Source organism: Neodiprion fabricii, chromosome 1, assembly GCF_021155785.1.
Source record: "Neodiprion fabricii isolate iyNeoFabr1 chromosome 1, iyNeoFabr1.1, whole genome shotgun sequence".
NCBI classification, from domain to species: Eukaryota; Metazoa; Arthropoda; class Insecta; order Hymenoptera; family Diprionidae; genus Neodiprion; species Neodiprion fabricii.
The window spans coordinates 34,955,237-34,976,740 of record NC_060239.1 but is presented as its reverse complement, the minus strand read 5'-3'; the positions used below and the strand labels follow the sequence as shown (position 1 = coordinate 34,976,740).

The 21,504-nt window shown below is 36.2% G+C and overlaps 5 protein-coding genes and 1 long non-coding RNA gene across 10 annotated transcripts in view; 3 read left to right on the top strand and 3 right to left on the bottom strand.

Moving 5' to 3' along the window:
• Positions 1-1,382: 1,382 nt before the first annotated feature.
• Positions 1,383-3,205, bottom strand: LOC124184302 (ubiA prenyltransferase domain-containing protein 1 homolog). Its single transcript, XM_046573854.1, has 2 exons — positions 2,987-3,205; positions 1,383-2,654 (listed from the first exon to the last, which is right to left on the bottom strand). The coding sequence occupies exon 2, from the start codon at positions 2,631-2,633 to the stop codon at positions 1,635-1,637; it is 999 nt and encodes a 332-aa protein (XP_046429810.1). The 5' UTR covers positions 2,634-2,654; positions 2,987-3,205; the 3' UTR covers positions 1,383-1,634.
• A 698-nt stretch (positions 3,206-3,903) lies between these two features.
• LOC124184342 lies at positions 3,904-4,806 on the top strand. The gene is made up of 2 exons (XR_006871173.1): positions 3,904-3,991; positions 4,358-4,806. It is a non-coding gene; the product is annotated as an uncharacterized LOC124184342 (long non-coding RNA).
• Positions 4,807-6,101: 1,295 nt separating this feature from the next.
• Positions 6,102-10,958, bottom strand: LOC124184280 (RNA-binding protein spenito). Its single transcript, XM_046573820.1, has 2 exons — positions 10,458-10,958; positions 6,102-9,928 (listed from the first exon to the last, which is right to left on the bottom strand). The coding sequence occupies exons 1-2, from the start codon at positions 10,580-10,582 to the stop codon at positions 7,741-7,743; spliced, it is 2,313 nt and encodes a 770-aa protein (XP_046429776.1). The 5' UTR covers positions 10,583-10,958; the 3' UTR covers positions 6,102-7,740.
• Positions 10,959-12,119: 1,161 nt separating this feature from the next.
• Positions 12,120-14,469, top strand: LOC124184298 (tubulin beta chain-like). The gene is made up of 7 exons (XM_046573843.1): positions 12,120-12,287; positions 12,511-12,819; positions 12,893-13,011; positions 13,113-13,330; positions 13,456-13,628; positions 13,752-14,065; positions 14,147-14,469. Exons 1-7 carry the CDS (start codon positions 12,231-12,233, stop codon positions 14,307-14,309), a joined length of 1,353 nt encoding a protein of 450 aa, XP_046429799.1. The 5' UTR covers positions 12,120-12,230; the 3' UTR covers positions 14,310-14,469.
• Positions 14,470-15,691: 1,222 nt separating this feature from the next.
• On the top strand, positions 15,692-17,417 carry LOC124184332 (lysozyme-like). Of its 2 annotated transcripts, none has more exons than XM_046573924.1 (5): positions 15,692-15,813; positions 15,977-16,132; positions 16,366-16,457; positions 16,550-16,613; positions 16,804-17,417. In XM_046573924.1, exons 2-5 carry the CDS (start codon positions 16,000-16,002, stop codon positions 16,941-16,943), a joined length of 429 nt encoding a protein of 142 aa, XP_046429880.1. In that variant the 5' UTR covers positions 15,692-15,813; positions 15,977-15,999; the 3' UTR covers positions 16,944-17,417. The 2 variants fall into 2 exon arrangements, with proteins under 2 accessions (XP_046429880.1, XP_046429871.1); XM_046573915.1 differs by lacking the exon at positions 15,692-15,813 and adding an exon at positions 15,829-15,895.
• Positions 17,418-18,451: 1,034 nt separating this feature from the next.
• LOC124184250 overlaps positions 18,452-21,504 on the bottom strand; it is an 86,670-nt gene continuing 83,617 nt past the window's right edge. For all 4 annotated transcript variants that reach the window (XM_046573781.1, XM_046573773.1, XM_046573795.1 and 1 more), the window contains one exon: positions 18,452-21,435. In XM_046573781.1, the coding sequence (XP_046429737.1) occupies positions 21,212-21,435 (224 nt within the window). In that variant the 3' untranslated portion in view covers positions 18,452-21,211. The remainder of the gene's footprint in view (positions 21,436-21,504) is intronic.

The window sequence follows — 21,504 nt, the reverse complement described above, 5'->3', positions numbered from 1 at the left end:
CCTCAAGTAAACTTGTTAAATTTTCTCTCAAATTTTCTCCAAGGTTGTTCGAATAAAGACTGTACAGAATATGCAATAGCTATGGAGTCTAGAATGCAGACTCACTGACTATTTTCTTTCATTGCTTTAATATATGCGATTTGCGATTAATACAAAAAATAGTGCTGTTAGTTCCATCATTTCTATAATTATCAATTAAGCTGTCTACGATTTGAAATAAATAATCACTATTGTTCATACCTATTAAATATTTATTAAAGCTGTCAACCAGCGGTCAAAGCGGCTTTCTTGACCAATGTGAAGGGCTTCACATGAATATCAGGCAATCTTTCGAAACCCATATTATATATATATATATACACACACAAACACACACACGCCACAGATATATATATATATATATATATATATATATATATATATATATATATATATATATATATATATATGTATATATGTATATATATATATACATATATATATATATATATATACATGTACATACATATATACACACGCACACACACTATGCGACATATTAATAATGCATAAATAATTTCAAACGTAAAATAAATCATAATAAGCCTCTCCCTAGTTATATGAAGGAAAAAAGTATGTAATTAACAATAATTATGCAATGATAATATTAATAATAACAGCAATAAGAAATAATAAAAATTGATGCCAGTATTGGATCTGAATGTTCTGCAAGAAATGTCGAAAAATTAAGTTTAAGGTTACAACAAACTTGGACTTACAATTTATTCCTAATGTAAGCATAGCTCCTAGAAGATAAAATGATCAATTCTTTTGTTCGGTATTCACATATTTGCCGTGTTCCAATTTGCTTTGAATATAACGCAGACGTTCGATGCTAATATTCTCACTTGCCAATGTTGTGTAGAATTTAATTTTCTTACGTAACAAGAATAGCGAGCAAGTATTTTCATATCTTCTGCGGTGGTAAAGCGACAACAACTATGTTGTAACCTAATCTTGGATTTTCAATAACACGTATCAACAAACTGTAATTACACAACATTTACTTTTCTAAACAGGCAGCAATTGTTACATACCTATACGATAGTTGAAAAAAATAACCAATGTAATATAGTGTCAAGACTGGAGGGTTTGGACTAAAACTTTTTTGGTAATGGCATTGGTGCTACTTGCCTTTGTACTTTGGGCAGAGATTAGTAAGGCAGTAATATCGCACAATACTATTTACAGTAGTGAAAATATTAAGTCATATCAAATGTATTGAAAACATCGTTTGAAGACATAGCCCTTGCCTCTTACCATCTATTGTAATTCAATGATTAAATAATCATTAAATATCCATGAGCGACAGTCCAATTAAACTTCATAAGCATTGCTGTCGATTAGTTTATGATCAGTTTATTTTAGTACAACCGCATTTCAAATACTGACAATAGAATATAATATGCATGAGTGATTTTTCATTCATATGCATCTTGACAAGATCACTTGAGACATTGTTTCTACACATTTCAATTCACTTTATAACTCGATTGCATTTTGGGAGGCAATCTAAGCTGTCATTGCTTTACAATCATTCCTCACATATTGTATCAATATTTGCAAGTGCCTGTTAGCTGATAATTGAGTTACATTCAACGAAGGTAAGGAAGAGGGTCGATAAGTAGACAAGCTACAACGTACAATATTCCAAGAAACATATTTAGTCTAGCAGTTTGCTTTGGTACGCCCTGGATAGTTTCTGGAGATCTAAATTCTTTTTCTATTCGAAATGCTGCGGGCAATGTGACCAGCGGTAACAAAAACCACACCGAGTACCTCAATGCAAGTACAACGAACGTTATGTAGGGCGAGAACAGTAAAAAGGCATACAGAACGTGTGACGCTGTGTGACCAATCAAAATTGCTAAAGTTACTATTCCGACGCGTCTGTCACTCTCCAAATCCCTGGTATTGTTACTATGTAGAATAGCCTCTGTGTTTAAGGCCAAAGGTATGGCATAATACATTGTGCCCCATTCAACGTATCCAGTCTGTGCCATAAATGCAAATAAAACGGATATCGGGCCGAATATGACTAAGATCAAAACATCACCTAGAGCTATGTATTTCAGGCCGATACCACCGGTATACAAAAACGAGGATGACAAACCTCCGAAATAAACGAGAGCCAGATGCTCCATTTTAGCAGGTGAAATGGCAGTAAGTAAAATAAAGCCTAGGCACCCTGCGGCATATAAGATTGCACCCAAAGATACGAGCTCATCTTTAGATAAAATATGATCGACCAATATTCGGTCGTCGCTTTTTCGACTGTCCACACCTTTGACATAGTCAAAGTATGTGTTTACAACGTTACCCGCCCCGTGCACCGAGACGATCGTGAATAAAGTAAGTACAAGTGATATCCAATTAAAGCTCGTTAATCCTATTAATCGATAGGCAAGTGCCGATCCAAGGAGAGTTGGCATCAAAGAAGCACTTAATGACCATGGCCTAAGGGCCAAGACGTAAGAGGACAATTTCATTAAAGGAGAATCCAGCGTTGACGATGTGGAGCTGGCGCCATCGAAGCTGGGTGATGGAGGGGTTGGATCCATCTCCGCATGGGGATTTTCGACTCCACTCAACATTTTGCTCAACGTTCTGGTATCCTAATAATAACGGAAAATTAGCAACAGGTTAATCGGTGAAAAATTACTATTTGGAATTAGACGTTTTGTACATATCACCAGAAGACTATACCAGTAAAATAGTTGAAAACTGTTTATTTTCTTCAATTTTTCAAGTTGCGACAATAATTGTTGTCTTAAGAGAACTTTAAATCAGCTATAACCAATGATTCCTTACGGTACTTATATTTTTGATATACTACACATGCACATTACACGTCGTCCATAATGCGATTAATATTCATGTTAAGGTATTATGCGAATGATTTGTATAGTAAATATTTCATAGAAATATGTATGAAAATGCTATTCACCTGTGATACTTGAAGATCGGTAAAAGTTAGGTTACAGTGATGTCCATACTTCCGCTGCGAGCATTAAACATCCGTTTCAAAATACATCGGTATAATTTGATCTGTTATTCACATATGGGAACACATTTATCCCTCAGTCGTTTGACATTTCTGTGCGTACATTTAAAAAAAATTCAAGCAATGTCTAAGACTCGAACACACTGGTGACGTGTTGCGGCGTTTACCACGCAACCCCGTCTACCTGCCATACAACGAACTAATTATTTTCGGTTCTCTGGTTTTGGATCTCTTCCAGAGAGAAATCTCTTCTAGGCTCTGATGAAACGATGCCGCCAGCGCTCCATCGTTTCCTGTGCTTTCAGACAAACTAAACTCAAAGAACGGCTGTAAAGCGTATTTCCGGTCGGTAAGGGTAGTTGATCGGCAGATTGACGTCAGACTTTATATTTAAAACACGACTCAGCACTATTCGGGAGATTTTTAATGAAAATTACTGTATTTTTCGTATTCAACACGTGAAAAATGTCTCACCTCATTAAAATCAATTTGCAAAACTGTACAATGATTAACTTGCAATGTCACGTAAGGGGTCTTCTACTCAAGTAATCATGGTACTAATATGGTTCGAAATGATTTCATACTCTCCGAAATCACACTGAAATCAGCAATATTAAAATAAAATTCTACTTTGTAATGATTGGTAGTCATGAGAAAACGAAATTATATGAAATCTTAGAAAATGTAACTAATCATGAAATATTTTAATCATGGTGTCATTATTTTCTCAGTGAAACACGCCTTGATGTGACGAGTGTCGGCGATGATAATTCGTCAGTCAACGATACGTTTAGTCGACTTTAATGCGTAAATATGTCTCCGGCGGCAACGGTTCCATGTAATACGTCACCGTTTGCAGAGTACCGACGACTTTTCCTGTAGTAACGGCTTTCACGGAGGACTGACATATATTCTTCAATCAACGACTGACATCAATCGATACTAAAGGTATAAAATCATGCAAAATTCCAAAAATCTAAATTTCGGGAAAAAATAGTCATTTTGGAAAGTCATTTTAAATAATCGCGCAATCACATTTATTTAATCATGACGCAGTATTTTCAAGCAAAAAAACTATCAGCAAAATTCGACACATCGAACGATTGTTCAAATTGTCAATTTCCGTTAGATGTGGACGTATTCATTTTTTTTTCTACGAGTCAAATAGAACGTTCGGTACCGTCGATTTTTACAACCGATTTGATGGCATATTCTATGACAGCACAGAACATTAGTTACCGAAAATTGAACATAAATTAATACGTTCTTTTACACTTTTAAGTTCGTGTATAAAAAATCACGTTTCTATTTCAGATCTTTGTACAGAATTGAAAACAGAAACTCGAGAAATGGGTTTGCGTCATGAGTGTAAAAAATCGCTGAACTATTATAAGAAATGTTTACAATCATAATATAGCTGATAGTGTAAACATGTTCAACTTGTAGGTGCGTCATTTTATGTTAGCTTTTTCTGAATAACGATAACAGGATTAGTGGGTATTTTTGTTTATGTACATCAAAAAATGCTTTATTTATGCAAAGATTGTAGATCATACAACATCAATCTTCATTTGTAGTTCGAGCATTCATTAAAAGCTTCTGATGACATCTAAGTCCGCTGGATTTGGCAGCATTGTTTAGAAATCTGGAACATAAAAAAATATCTCCCGGCGACCCAACTTACCGTACAATCCAAAAAATCTGGCTGAACCATTATTAAGCTACGATCAGTATGTGGTTGAGGAACAAGATCCTCAAGTATCTCTGAGAGGCAAAAACCATAATACTTCTACGCTTCAGCACTATTAAAATTTCTGGTCTCATTTCAATCTTATTTTCTTTTATTTTTATGTGGAATTGAAAATCATGCGATGATTTCTGCCTCTGAAAGATGTTAAGGCCAGAATACCTGGAAAGCGGTCAAAAATCTGAAAAAGAGAACACCTCACCAACTTGCTATTGAACTAGAGAACCACTAAACTCACTTCACTAGTGCAACATGCAAATTTTCTGGACTTTCGTTTTATTTTGAGGAAGTTGTGCACTGAACTTCCAGACTTAATAACAATCGTGTCAATACGACGAACTAACAATAGTCAATCTTTTTCTCTCTCCTTTAGTCTTTCCTTTTTACAGTTTCATTTTCCTCAAAAATGAGTAAGGAAGAAAGCGTAAATTTTAAACAATATGATTTCTTTCACTATATTGATAACTTGGGTACTTGGAGAGCAGTGTCGAAAACTTTTTACTCGGAGAACTTAGCACCCAGAGTTCCAAAACTATGAAATTAGCAACGATCTTCGAAAAGCCAGTTTATAATATTTTCTTCTTTACCAATAGAAACTTTTTTATTTTAATGTAAATGATGGAAAAAAAAAAATAAACAAAAACTTGGACAAATTAATCACAAGCCACATGATCACTAAAGCACAATTATCTCTCTGGATTTGCAATATGATGACTCAGAACCAATATTTCGCAACTACTTTGTTTAGAACAAGAAATAAACTGGCACAAGCCACTGGTTACACTGAGATCATTAGTTTCTTTTTGTTTTTGACAAAACTCGTATTTTCTTTTTCCATCTGTCATTAGATTGAGATCGATCAGCGTATTAAAACATTGTCGAATAACAAACCACAACACCAACTTCACGACCACTGAACTAAAATCAAAGAAAAGCCGACAGAAAAAAAATGGAGATAAAAAAACGACCAAGGAACAACTATGTTCTTCTCTAAGCACAAGCATGCATTGTTTTATCAACCGAATAGTTTGTTAATTTTGGCGAACTCTGTTTTAAAACTTTGAATATCCTAGCATAACTCGAAACTTCCATTTCCTTCTTTCTTTCTTTCGCAAACTTGATTTTTTGTTTATGAACAAACAATCACAGACGTAACTCAGCTATTGATAATTTTCAACCACTAATTGAACTAAACTCATTTCAACTTGAACTTGATAGGTGGGCATATTTTTTTTTGACATATCTAAGAAATTAAACACAATCAATAGTTTTGTCTGCAATCGGCTCTATTTTTTCATTTCATTTCTTTTCTTTTCAACACCAGATACACTTTACCACCGCACCTTAGTTCGCCTCCGAGTGCGATTTGGACTTTCTCATATCTCAGATGTTCTGAGGGTTCGATTTCAAGATCGATGTTATTTTCATACCTTCATGATAACACCCTCGGAGGCGAGAACACAAGCACTGTTTTACATCACTGTACACAATTGGAGATTTCTGTAGTTTCTTTTTTTAATACCACCAAACACAGTCCTTTATGGTAAAGTTCACAGATTTCTTAACATGTTGCCAATGATTCTCGCGGCATTAGACGAAGTTTTTTTTTAGGGTTTTAGAAGAGATTTTGCTGTTCGTTTTTCCCCACGGCCACTCAATCACTGTCCATGTTAACGAAATTCAATATCATTTTCACAGATAATTTATAGCACAAACACTTAAATCTTATGCATCTAAAATCTAAATCATATAAAAGTAAATCAACTGAATTTAATATTTTCATTATACGATGTGACCGTTTGATATTCTTTAAATATAACAATAAACTAGTAGTTAGTTGTTGACCAGTCCTTTCGCATTTTGTATAAGAATAACAATGATCATTATTTACAGAAATCGCGATAAAGAAAAAAGTATATTAATGTGTGAGGTAAGAAATACTTTTGCCATTATTTCTCAGTTTGCAGACACCTTACTTTAAAAAATTTTCATCAATTAATGTAATTTGCAACTCTTCATAAGTATATGTATACATTTATATTTATATATACGCATGTATATATAAATCCTAAGACGTTTATGCACTGCAGCAAAATTCGTACAATCACAAATGTGAAAGAACTGTGTACATGATAATTAACTGAGTATGTATACTAATTAGAATAGGTTCACTACAATTAAGTTATGTAATAGATTATGATTCACCATTATATTATATGCCATAACGGTCCAACGTTTATGGCCCGGATTAAGAGAAAAAAAAGTTATGCAGAACATTACTAAAATAATGTTTCATCTTCATAAAAATAAGTATTCCATTTTTAAATCAATCTTCGGAAGAACTTTGCAACTTTTCAATGTACTGTTTTGTTATCAGAGCGCTTACCTCGTGAAGCTATATCTAACATTTCGTAACCATAAGTTATTATTTCCATGCTTAATACATGTACTTCTTCTATGAGCCTTGTCAGAACTTTCAATTCTTCTGACCACAGCAGTCACTTGATATCAACATATTATTATGTCCTGGTATTTGGCTATTGCATACCCCCTTGGACGTGGTTTCGTCAATTTTTACAATTTGGCTGATTCTAAAAATGAACCGATAAATTTTGGGCTTCTGAAAAATGAAGCTATACAAGTTCCAGATTTTGTTACTCATTAGTTGAATAATTAAAATCAAATAATTCTGCAAGAGCTTTGCTTTGAGAAAAAAAAAAAGATGTGCACAATCAGATGTAATATAGTGTGATTAATTTGAGACAATCTAGAAACACTGATCTGCTAAATACTCTGTGTATAGACCATCTGTACGTTAATCGTAATTAGTTACTTTCCTTAAAATTCAACCAGAAATTGAGGAAATCAGCCAAATTTTTGACCGAGTAATGTAATAGTATTGTAGTATTCAGCACGTTTACCTTTAATAAACCTTATGAGTAAGCGTAACTTAGGCACTGCCGCCTTTCACCACAACGATAACTAAGTGATCCTCTTTCAAACCCTCCTCGCTAAGGCTGGGACAAGTTCTTTTCAAAAGTTCGGTCGAAAAGGCGCACGGCGGGAAGGCATACAAGACTCCGGTTCCTTCTGTGTCTTTATTCAACAGAGATATTACTCCCGCAGCTTCTTTCTGCTTGAGATATGACACTAAGTTTCTTAGAGGTCGAGTTTGCACGTTTGCGTCATCGTTCGTGATGGTAGCGCTAGATCCGGCAAGACCTAAAAATATAGCATGTGAACTGGATGTTTGTATGCGTTTAGAAACGTCATCTAATTTTGGTTGGTCTAAACGAAGACGCTGCGTTATTCTCAGCATATGTTTCCCATCCTCATCCTTCATCAGCGCATCAATTATCTCTGTATCTCCATCTGTAAGGTGAAATTTAGCTGGAAATAAAGAATTTTTTAATATCAAAGCGCCTTGCCAAACTGCTATAGACTTTCGTGCAACTTCAGGAAGAGTTCGTGACGTAGACAGCATCCCCGTTCTAGCTGTTTCAGAATCGGAATCTGAATCCACAGGTCTTCTCCGCGGAGAACGTGATCTGGATCGATCTACACCTGGTTCCCGAGACAATGAGCGCCTCAAGCCCCTTGGTGATTCATATTCGAGCTCAGGTGGTGGCCGGCGGCTTGGCCAATCAGATTCTTCTCTCACATATCCCTCAGGATAAGCAGTTCCGCGGTATCCCCCTCTGCCTCCTCCTCGTCTATCGTGCCATGGGGCACTTCCACGACCCCTGAATCCCCTTGGAGCGTAAGCAAATTCACCTTCAGGAGCGTAAGGATCGTAAGGAGATTCGTATTCCACTGGTCTTGGTCGAAACTCAGCTGCGTCTTCTGGGTACGGTCTAGGTTTGAACCCAAACCCGGGAGTAACATCAGCAAAATCAACCCTCAGTCTCCTATCTGGTCCCCCAAGCGGAAATCCTCTCATTTCTTTCACAGCAGCTTGGGCTGCGTCGATGGAATCATATAAAATGTATGCATTGCTATCTCCCTTGATATAATCAATCTTTTTAATTGCCCCAAAACGATCAAACTCTCTCTCCAGCTGAGGCACGGATGTCCATGGCCCCAAACCGCCAACCCAGATACGAGTCGTTGGGGTAGCTTTACCATACCCAATTTTACATTGAAATTTACCAATGTATTGGCCAGATAATTCAACTTTGCATCTATGTGCCATATCCAAAGTCTGGAACCTGACAAAGGCATAAGCATTTCCAGTACCCGGTGGGGGTCTCTTGATATCGATGTCATCGACGATTCCATACTTGCTAAAGATTCTTCTCAGCTCTTCCTCGGTAATATTTATCTCCAAATTACCGGCAAACAAGGTTCGAGTCGCCAGTGGATCATCCTCAGGTGAAACATGATGCAAATAGTTTGGAAACTTGTCTTTCTTATTTTCAATTCTCTCAAAACCGTGAACAGGATGACGAATCATCATGTGTCTGGGTGGTCCATAATGATGCGGAGGACCAGGGTGAACATGTGGTGGTCCATGGTGTAGTGGTGGACGAACAAATTCGTGATGAGGAGGTGGAATTGTTTCTCTTCTGAGCTCCCTGTGAGGTGGAACTCCAACCGGTGGTCCGTAAACTCGTTCGTATCGTTCAATCGGTCTGTGCCTCTCTGTGGGCCCAGGTGACCTGGCATAGTAACGTTCGTAATCTGGGGGAGTGATGGATCTGGGTCGTCGGTAAGATTCGGGTCTTTCATAAACAGGTTCAACCAAGGCAAGCTTGTCGTATAAAATAATTCTTGGTTTTGCATGTTTCGCGTCTCTCGCATCCTCGGAACTTCTGAAGCAAACATAAGCAACTCGCTCGTCCAATTCATGAGAGATTCGTATGGAAAAGTCACCAAATTTCTTATACTCCCGGTAAAGGGTATCTTTTATTACTTCGTCGCTTGCTTTTGGATGTATCGAACTCACGCAGAGGACCTTGTAGCTGTACGGACGCTCAGGCGGTATCTCTCTGGGTGCTCGCATATACTCGTCCCTGTGAGAACTGGACTCAACGTATCTGGCATGAGAGGATGCTCTGGGAGGACTCGGACTCCGAGCCCCTCTAGAGCGCCGTCTGATTCGTTCCGGTGTAATCCTCTCATCGCTCGAATCATCGTATCTGAAAAAATGGGCAACATTTCTTGTCAAACAAGTAAAGAAACATAGTTTAGAAAGAACGAGAATATTTTAATTATCAGAAAATTACGAAACTAATCACATATCGGGAATTCATAAGAGGTTGAAAACAGCGCATGAGATTATACTCTTACTCGTGTAAGAAAAAAAAAACCGATGCTTCACATCAGCAGACCGCGAGTGGAGGTTATATTGACCATAAATACTGTGGTCAACAAGCAGTAAATACCGGATTTATGCCGCATTACCGTGAGATTAGGGCAATAAAATGTTGGTAAGGATTTCAGAGCAATGAACAGAAGTGTTGATTCCAGGGATAGTTGTGAATCATATTGGGTAGAAGCTTGATACTAAGAATTTAAAAACAGGCAAACCAGCGACTTCGTCGTGCGTAAGAAGTAAACTAGGGTCGTCGGACCGAATTGAAATTCAGTGAAACGTAGCAACTGACGACGAGTGTAAAAACAGTTTGGAATTTATGATACCCTGAGGTGGAACAGCATTTGGCATACCTTCCCATGGAGGATCTGGATCGCTTGACACGGGGCGGTGGAGTGTCCCGACTCGAGCTCCGTTTCATATTATTTCGGATTTTAACCGTTATTTTATGGCGGTCGTCGCGCGGAATCCCAATCATCAACGCTGCAGAAAACCGTAAATAACTGACAAATAATTAATAAAATTATCCGCGTTAACTAAACGCACTCCACTCAACAGACGCACAGCAAAATGGCGGTGATCATTCGTCTCCTGACCGTGCCTTGTCGCGTCTTCCTCTCCCCTCTTTAGCGACGGCACAATGAATGTCGGCTCGTTTGGAGCACCGCTACTTACCGCTTCCGTTTGTTTACGCTATGTTTTTAGATATAAGCGTGACACGTTAACGCTTAATTATTTTTTCATGACTATTTTAAAACTTGAAATTTTATTTCCCGCTCTTTGTTGCTTTAACAATCTTTGTAAATATCGCTAATAATTCTGATCTACTTGTCAACGCGTAGCCGTTCGTCGGCCGACGCCTTACTGGTTACTGGCCTTGCTAGCGTAAGATTACTAAGGAGTATAGTTGTACTGCATCGGTAACAATTCGATACCATTTTATGAATTCTAAAAGTTTATGATCTAAAATGTTTTTGGTAATGGGTAATTTTATCACCATGATACCATTTGAAAATCTAAGTCGGCGGATGAACGATCTTCTACGGAATTGTTAAGATGTCGGTAAGGTAGAATTACAATTAGCATTGACTAACATTAAATGAATCCTTGGTAAATACCTGTTAGACTGGTTGCAGCCTACAGAAGTACCTAGGCGTTTTCGGCGCTACCACGCATTTTCAAAAATAAGACTACGGTACTGCTTCAGTTGAAAATGAATGAAGAATCATTACTTGGATGAAGATGAGCCCAATGTGCTTACTTACTTCAGAATTATTACAGCACCTGCAAAAAAATGTCATTTAGAAATAACTGAACAATTGCCCATTTTGGGGTTCGCACGAATTTTTCTGAACCGAGGGACAAATGATACTTTACGGTATCCTCATACTCGCAAGAAATGCCCCTATTTTTGGGAGGCTTTTTGAATCGCCGATCGTATAACGTGTGACTATGTAACTCGTTCAAACCAAAAGAAAAAAAAAGAAAAAATTATCCACACATCTCATTGGTGCCTGAAGTTTGAATCGAACATTCAGATCTGTTCGAATACAGAATTATTTGAAAATTCATGGCCCTAGAAAAATAACACCAACTACTCGGTAACAAGACCTTTTATATCTGATATTACAGTGGTAGCGTTCATAGTTTTGTGTATCTACATACCTATAGGTGTATTATTGTATTACCCAATTCTGCTCACTGCCCAATGTTTTGATTGGTTTCAATAACGATGACCTTTCGAGCAGATATAATCCACGCTACAGGGACGGCCTATTATACGTTTCTAGGCTCTGGGTATTTTGTCCCGTTCTTCCCGATGAACAAAGAATTATCGGATAGACAAATTCTTTTGATTCAAGCCTAAAAATTTAAAGCAATGCGATGTACAACATTGAGCAATTGATTGAAAATTTGAGTCACGTAACAATTATGAGGAACCCTATTCACGTTGATCGAAATAATTATTAGACGGCCCTGTATTAGGTATACGAGAGGTAAGTGACCAATAATGACAGCAGGCGTCTTGCAGTGGCAAAAAATCAACTTTCGTGACGGTTTCAGTTCAGTCTGGCATCAGTTGATAACGAAAGTCATTCGAAGTATCATCGCCAAATTGAATCAAGATGAGAGAAATTGTTCACGTCCAGGTGGGCCAGTGTGGCAATCAAATCGGTGCACGAGTAAGTCTCTCTAATTCTAAGGGTTTTTTACTATTTTGATAAGATGAATTATATAAGGATCGTGCGAAAAATTTAGTCTCAGATCAAATTTCGTAGGACAAAATGGCTGATACGCGTTACATATAAGATTCGCACCTCGGTAAGATTCCAAAAAAAAGTGATGAGACTTTTGAGATATATGCAGCATATACATTATTTTTACTTTTTTCCAAACTTTGTGTAGTTTTGGCACATGATTTCGAACGAGCACGGAATAGATCAGACAGGAAAGTATGTTGGTAACGCGAGAGATCAATTGGATAGGATTAGTGTGTACTACAACGAAGCTGCAAAAAGCACATATGTTCCCAGGTCGATTCAAGTCGACCTGGAACCTGGAACCATGGACTCAGTGCGGTCGGGTGAATTTGGTAAAATTTTTCGGCCAGACAACTTTGTCTTCGGGCAAAGTGGTGCCGGTAACAACTGGGCTAAGGGTCACTACACAGAAGGGGCGGAGCTGGTTGACTCGGTTCTAGACGTCCTAAGAAAGGTAGGAAAATTATTGTCCGAACAATAGTCAAGCGAGTGATGATCGTAATACAGAAAATTACCTTGATATGCAGGAAGCTGAAGGATGCGACAGCCTTCAAGGCTTTCAACTGTGTCATTCCTTGGGGGGAGGAACCGGGTCCGGAATGGGAACCCTCATAATGTCGAAGGTCCGCGAAGACTTTCCCGACAGGTATGTTATACATATCTAAAAATGATCGAATTTTCTCGTCAAATATGCCGCTGCGGACATTGATATTTTTAGACACAATTTTACGGCACTTTGTTCAACAGGATCATGACGTCCTTCAGCGTAGTACCAAGTCCGAAAGTGTCGGACACCGTAGTCGAGCCATACAATGCCACTTTATCCGTTCACCAGCTCGTTGAAAATACGGATGAAACATTCTGCATTGATAACGAAGCACTGTACGATATTTGCTTCAGGACGCTGAAATTACCGTCGCCCACCTACTGTGACCTGAACCACCTTGTGTCCCTAACGATGTCTGGTGCGTAAGATATATTGTGGCAGCTGAGGGTACAATAATTACAGCGTTGACGAATAATGGGGTTCACTGTGTCTTTAGAACCATCGTTCGATATGTACAATATAAAGATTTGCACATGTTTGTAGGAATTACCACCAGTCTGAGATTTCCGGGACAGTTGAATGCTGATCTTCGAAAGCTGGCTGTTAACATGGTACCGTTTCCCAGGCTGCACTTCTTCGTTCCAGGGTTTGCTCCGTTGGTTGCGCGAAACAGTCAACAATACCAAGCTCTCTCCGTGCCTGAGTTAACGCAGCAGGTGAGGATATCTCCATTTGAATCATAGGCAAATCATACAATGCTAATCAAGGATGCAGCCAGCTATAAATGTTTACAATTTTACTATACTCAACCTTCGATACATTTTACGATCACATGAAAGATGTTCGACGCGAAGAACATGATGGCAGCTTGCGATCCTCGCCACGGTAGATATCTTACAGTGGCGGCTATCTTCCGTGGAAGAATGTCGATGAAGGAAGTCGATCAACAAATGACAAATATACAGAATAAGAATAGCTCGTATTTCGTCGATTGGATTCCGAATAATATAAAAACAGCCGTCTGCGACATACCGCCTTGTGGCATGAAGATGTCGGGTACTTTTCTCGGGAACACCACTGCGATTCAGGAACTCTTCAAACGCATATCTGAACAGTTCACTTCCATGTTCCGACGAAAAGCGTTTTTACATTGGTGAGTTTATAGCGCACGTAGCAACCGCATGCCTGCATCGTCCCAGCAATGATTTTATACGACTGATTTTCATCATTCCAGGTACACCGGAGAAGGTATGGACGAGATGGAGTTTACAGAAGCAGAATCAAATATGAATGACATGGTTTCGGAGTATCAACAGTACCAAGAAGTCTCTGCAGACGAGTCAGCGTTCGTGGACGACGAAGAGGTTGAAGGGGATGTAGAATTCAATGAAGACTAGTTTCATCCAGCGTGAAATTGATATGTAATTTTCGTTAAATTTTGATTACTTATTGTCTTTATTTTGCGGTGCAAATATAAACACATACCTGTATATGCCACTGATGGTGATGTATTGTAGTCGTACTCGTATTGTTCATGATATTTTGAATACGATTTCTCTGTTGCATGAAAAAGTGTCGATTGTTCAACAATAAAACGTCAAAAGCTCCTATTTTTGGTTCACCAAGAGACGATTAACCATTTTTGCTCTCATCTCCTCTCAATTTCTAAATTCCCATATCGATTTCAGATTGAAAGCTCGCGTGTGAGATGATTCTGAAAGTGTTTCTCAGAGATTAGTACTGCACTTGCATTACACATACTTACAAAATGTTAAAAGAAACAATGATTTGTCAATTGTTTCTCGCAAAATCAGTATGTTACGATTTAGTGTGATGAAATGAAATGTGAGTGTATAATTCACGATGCTACGAATAAATGTGACACGTGTATATACATCATGGTTTATATTAACTTTTGTAGCGTTTTCCCAATAATCAATCACTAAGCGTATCAATTATCACCACGATTTCCTTCGGCACAAGTGATTGCTCGGAAACGAAAGTGTTATGGAAGCTGCTACGTTACAGGTAAACATAAACTCTATCATTGTTTCTCACATATCAGAATTTAATTTTAATGCTGAATGCACCAAGTCTTTGTAAATTGACAAAAATAGAAATATGCTTGCCACGAAGGTGAATATTGAAAAAATCATGTGTGTTCAAATCCATTCAGCAAGAAGAAAACACATAGGTATAGATTTTTTCTAAAATGCAAATACGAAATGCACATCGAAAAATCATCTTTATGTAACACAGTATACATGGTTTACGCGTCTTTGCCTGCGTTCCGAACGTCAAGTGATCGTTCCAGTACTCTTTTCTGTGCTAGGCTATAATAAAATGTTTGTAAACCACCCTTTTGATATATAAAGTATCGACTGCACCATGGAGGCAACGTCTTTTTCGTCTTGCGTATTTTCAATATTCCTGCCGTATTTGCCTGCGACTCATATTGCAAACTTGCGCTCGGCGTAAAGAGACGTTGTTATACTTTACCTCCTTGGTACACAATCTACGATTATATATAAAAATTGTTTTTCACAGCTTTTAGACGTTGAAAAACAAATCATAAGATATTTTGTGCATATCATTTTGAAGACTTTTAGATTTACGCTATCTGTGACCCTGCACAGAGATTCTTTCGGTCAAGGACTTCAATATCAAAACGGGGAATTACAGTTAGATTAATGGGCTGGGGGAAGTACCAATAAACATAAACTGTAATCGAATTTTTGCGTATAAATGCATGAATGATAAATCGAGGCATTTCAGTAACATTTGTATGTGCCGCGGGTTAATCAGTCGGACCGTCTGAATCAAAATTCAGTTTTTTTATTCGCCACTTACGGCAATCTCGTTAACTTTAATTTTCAATCTTGGCTTATCTTCACGCATATAGTAAGTACGCAGGCATAAATAGCAACAGGGCAATGGAATATTATCTCAGTTTAAAATAAGCTGTTGAATTATCATCGCGTGGGTCAGTATTGACCGTCACAGCATCCGACATCGGATTAAAATACATATACTAAACTTTCATCCCGTTTTTATTTGAAATCAGTTGCCCGAGTAAGCTTGGACATCATGAAAGCTTCATTCGTTGTGTTGGCTCTACTTCTCGTCACTGTCTCTCACTGTACAGGAAAAACATTTACGCGGTGTGAATTAGCATTAGAATTAGACAGACAAGGCTTAGATCGTGGAAAAATGAATGACTGTGAGTATGACTGCCGTTTAATTACGTAACGGCATTTAACGCGTATTTCTATCACGTATTCATCTCTATCCTTAATATTTTATGCATAATATAACAGTTATTTAAGGAAAATTTCCGATGAAAAGTATGTGGTACCAAAAAGTTGCCATGGCTAAAGGAAAATCCATGTTGTGTATAATAAGAACAAAATCACATGGCGATCTGGTTATTAACAATTAACATCAATTAAACAGGGGTTTGCTTGGTGGAAAAGGAAAGCGCGAGAAATACGTCAGCTATTGGCGGGCCGAATCGTAATGGCAGCTACGACTACGGATTATTTCAAGTAAAAATATAAAAAAGTTGACGAATTACGCCGCAAAGTTTGTCGAAATTGGCCAAATAGTTAAAATCTTTCTCTTTTTCATAAAATTACAGATTAACGGAAACATTTGGTGTTCATTGGGTGTCGCAGGGGGTGATTGCAACATAAAATGCGAAGGTGAGGTATAACTGCATGCATTGTTTAAGATTGAAAGTGCAAAGTAGTACCGAAACAAATTTTGCAGTTTCGATGTTCTAATTTGAAAATTTATGCACGTTTCATTCATCCGTTGTGCCAACTATTCAGGATTCCTGATATTATTCTGATCCACATTCATCCGCACTGATAAATTGTTGTACAAACACAGATTTACTCGACGACGATATAACCGATGACGTACGATGCGCTAAAAAGATTTATAGAAGACATAAATTCTACGCGTGGAATGGCTGGAAGAATGGCTGTTTGAACAAAGTTATTCCGGATGTTCATTACTGTTTCAATTGAGTATTTAAATGAAATTTTTTTATTTCATATTCTTGTAGATCGGAAAAAAATATTTTGGACGTACTTTTTATTTTTTCGATTGACTCAAAATTGCCATTAATATAACAGATTGAAAACTATAACATTGTGACGTCACCCATGCTAAGATATATCTATATATATATATATTAAAATCAGTGAAATTCAATCACCTATAACATGAAAAACTATCATTTTTAACGAAAAACAAAAAATACGTCCTCATTATTTTGGCTTGCACTGCATTATGCACCCCTAAGATATGAAAAAAAATTTCATTCAAATACTCAATTGACCGATCGGAAATATGGCCGATATGTAAAACTGATGCGCAATCTATTTGTATAAGTAACATTGTGTACTCGTAGTAAATGGTGATTGCTATTTGGACCGATCGAAAATACAATATTTTGCATTAAGGTTCTGTCAAAATAATTCTATAATTATACATCAATATTTTGTAACTTATGTTAAGATTATTAATAAAATGAAATAAATAAATACGTCAGTATAGTTTTATGTATCTATAATTAATCTGTGAAATATAATATATTTGCGTAAGAGATTTAACGATCCTTTTTCTGTTACTAATAATACTAATTGTAAAAATAATATTTACCGTATCCAGAAGTCCAATACATATAATATTAACAGGATTTTGGAAATAATGCAAAAATATTTTTATACCCTAAAATGACTTTATTAACTCTTAACTTTACACGTGTTGAATATATATATATACTTGTCAGATCTATCTGTATACGTGTATGTATATTGTTTCAATATTTCACCATATATATTACCAACATCATATGATATAGCAGCAAAGTAAATTTGATAGATTGTCTACTTAAGATTTCATATTATAATTCCTTTAGCATTATATATAAGAAAAAATTTTAATTAGACACCCTATATAATCGATACAAAAGGTGCGTCTATACTTTTCTCAAGTATATTCATATACAATGTTGGTACTGACGAACGTATTACCGTGAAACCGTGTCATAAAAGCGTTTCCGAGAAACATAGGATTATTTTTAATAATTCCGGCCAATTATAGTATACAATTATATCATATACGCGATATCTTTATTCGTAATATATAATTTGTCGCGAAATTTCATATGCGAATTCATATACATATATGTCTTTGAATATCAATCGTAAGAATCGTTACAGCTCTGATATGACACAAAATAATTTCATACCAGCCTACATTATACAATTAGGAGACTGAGACATTTGTTCTATTGGCCAAAATCTACTATTGTCATTTATCCCAATGAGACAATTCGTTATTATATTGTATATAAAATTAGGCTACTAACCATAACATTGAAACTAGTTCACAAGACTACGTAACGTGTAAAGTCGTTAGCGGTAAAAAATGTCAAAAGAAAAAAAAAACTTCACATGAAATTCGTCGTTTGGTTTTTATGTAATTGTTCCTTTCTCTTTTCTTTGTCTTGTGAACCTCTGTAGTCCCCTTTGTTATATACGGACTTAGGATCAAACGGTGTTTTTGATCATTAGACCAAATATCTTTAGATCTGATTACTCAGATCAAGTATAGAAATACCACAATCACAATTTTTTTTTTTACAAATACAAGTTATGTCCTTCTATATTTTTAAAACGGCGATTCAAACACACCGACTCAAGTATTTTATGCACTTTTTGAAAGTTTAGTATATATATTTATATATACCATATATGTTTATATGATACGTAAGTTTTATTTAATATAATATGATGTGGCGTTTGATAGATATGCATAAAAAGATGATATGAAATAAGAAGCAATGATATGAGAGTAACGCTTGTCTATCGCAGATTTTCCGTTGCACTTCGAGTATAAATTTAAAAAAACATTCGCACCGTCAATGACGTGAGTAAAACTGAAATTAGCTGCCCAAATCAACGTGTTCCACACAAAAAAAAGTTGGAGAAAAAAGTATCAAATTTACATTGCTGATCAAAGTTCTTCCAAAGAATTTTAACATCAACTCAACAACAGATTACGATAATCGCAGATATTATCCTTCATTGCGACTTGAACAGACTAATATACAGATTCTAATGGAAAAGAAATTTCGTATAATCTTGAAAACTTGATGATACATAATTACAGGCAGGCGTTTCTGTGCGAACTGACGGCGATAAACAAGGTGTGATGAATAGTGCTGAGTTAGTATACATGATAGATTTCCTTAGTGTCTAAGTTACGAATGAATGAATTAATACATTATCGTGTTCATTATTAACCATAACAATATTTCATTCACGGACATATCCAAACATTTATTCATTAGTACGCATACATTCAACGGCATTTGTGCATGTATGTTTCACAAGTGGTGCCAATTCGCAAAAATTTTGCCACCCTAATTTTCACGAAGCAAACTTCGAGACACGGACACAAAGTGTTTCGTTTTATGTTTCTTTTCAAAAATATTGCTTTCAAAAACTGTTGTATGTCCATATTCGCACGGCCTGTACTTGCTGAGTAAATCTGCACTTTTATTAAAAACTCATTCAATAACATCGTATAGTTAAAAAACATTACGAAATTGTTATAAGATTAAAAAGGAATTTATCCAATAAGTACAGTACCACACTGTGTATGTACGGTTATCGTTTTACTATTTTATTTACCTTTTTATATTAGTTATTTTTTGGCTTGGTTACTATATAAAATCTAAATTAAATAGTTTTTTTTTTTTTTTTTGTTTTTCATATATTTTTTTTTTATTCCGTCGTTTTAATATTGATAAAGATGTTGCGTTTATATCAGGATTTTATATCTTAACTCTGATTCAAACTCGCCAATGTCACTAATCTTAATTTATAATTATCATTATCATTATTATTATTATTTTCGTAGCGATATAAAAATGATACAAAAATGATCAGTGTTGGTCAAAAACGAAATGGTGTAATAGATATAAAATCAACACCCCTGACAAAATTGTGCGCTGATAAAGATATAAAGAAATAGGGATGACAACGTAAAAAAAAAGAAAAGAAAAGTTAATAAGCTGTTCAAAAAGATTATTCTTCAGCAAACAACATAAATGCTAACATTGGTCTATCGTATTTAAATTTCTATCGCTTCAAATACTGTAGACAAAAGTAACAATTATTATCGAACGTAGACAAATGTACAAAAGATCTTGAGATATATGCCATCTCAATTATTGTATATACGTCACTACCCTTATTAGATCTTTGACGTTGTTCCTATCACTAATAAGTAGTGAAATGTTCCATTGTGTTAGTTTACCGTCATGTATCTGAAAATACCTTTATACATTATCATTTTATTTCACTCTTTTTATTGGCTCACACAGTGTTAATGGAAGCATTTTCTGTCACTCCAAAACGGTATTGTGTGAATAACACTTTGAGTCACATATTTTTTAGAAACTTTCCACATTCTGATAAAGGTATCAGTTTTCTAAATAAGAGCAATAATTCAACGAAATTTTACAATTTCCATCTGGCAGTGTTTTACATAGTAGTATATCAGTAGTGGTAGTATCAATAGTTTGCTGTTGTAGTAGTAGCTGTGGTAAGAGTGATAGTAATTGTAGTAGCAGTAGTATTAGGAGTAATAGCATTAGTGTTATAGATTTTAAGAGATTATCATTATACTTAGAGACTGCCTATCACGTAGTAAATGTTTATCAGATTTCGCAGTTATGTCTTATTATGATCTTACCTTTATTGCTTTCAGAAAATGGCACTGAATATTGAATGTGTACTTGAGATTTGAGTATTGTTCAATGTATGAATAATTTTCAACGGTACAAGAATACGTGTTATATAACAGGATTGAATCGATTCTGATTTTACATATAAACGACCACGCTGGAATTAAAACCGAATAACTTATCCAAGATTTTATTCTAGAAGAGTTCCGTTACAAAAGGCAACGCGTGAATTGTGTTGAGTATCCACTATAGAAATTTAATAATAATTAAAAACTTTTTCTTTCATAATACCTAATAACGAACATAACTGTACTTCAATTTAAATCGCCGTATGCATGGAGTGGGTTAAAGAAAGGTTGACTTAAATTTTCACTTCGATCGATTGTTATGAATATTATTATGGGTCTCATAGCTATCCGTATGATTATTAAAATGATTCTGGTTGTAAGCGTCTGTTTGATTTTGAACGTGCGTTGGGGAGTCTCCGAGCATTGCTAGCATGTACTTACGCGTTGGCGAATGCACCGTGTTTTGTTAGGGGGGTACATATGGAGGGGGTTTTCTGTATGTAGGAGTCGGTTTTGGTCTGTTTTGACGATTGTTGTCGCGATTTGTGGCAAAAGGTGGTGGCGGCTGGTACGGTTCTTCAGAATTTTCACTCTGCAGCATGGGCACGTCTGCCCCGTCTTCAGTCTTTTGATACTCGGGAGGTGGTAGCGGTGGTTTTTCTTCTTTGAGAATAACTGGCGACTTGTTACCTGAAGAGTAATATTACATGATAGTGTCTTTACAGAATGCTACAGCCCGAAATAAAGAGTTAGGTAATT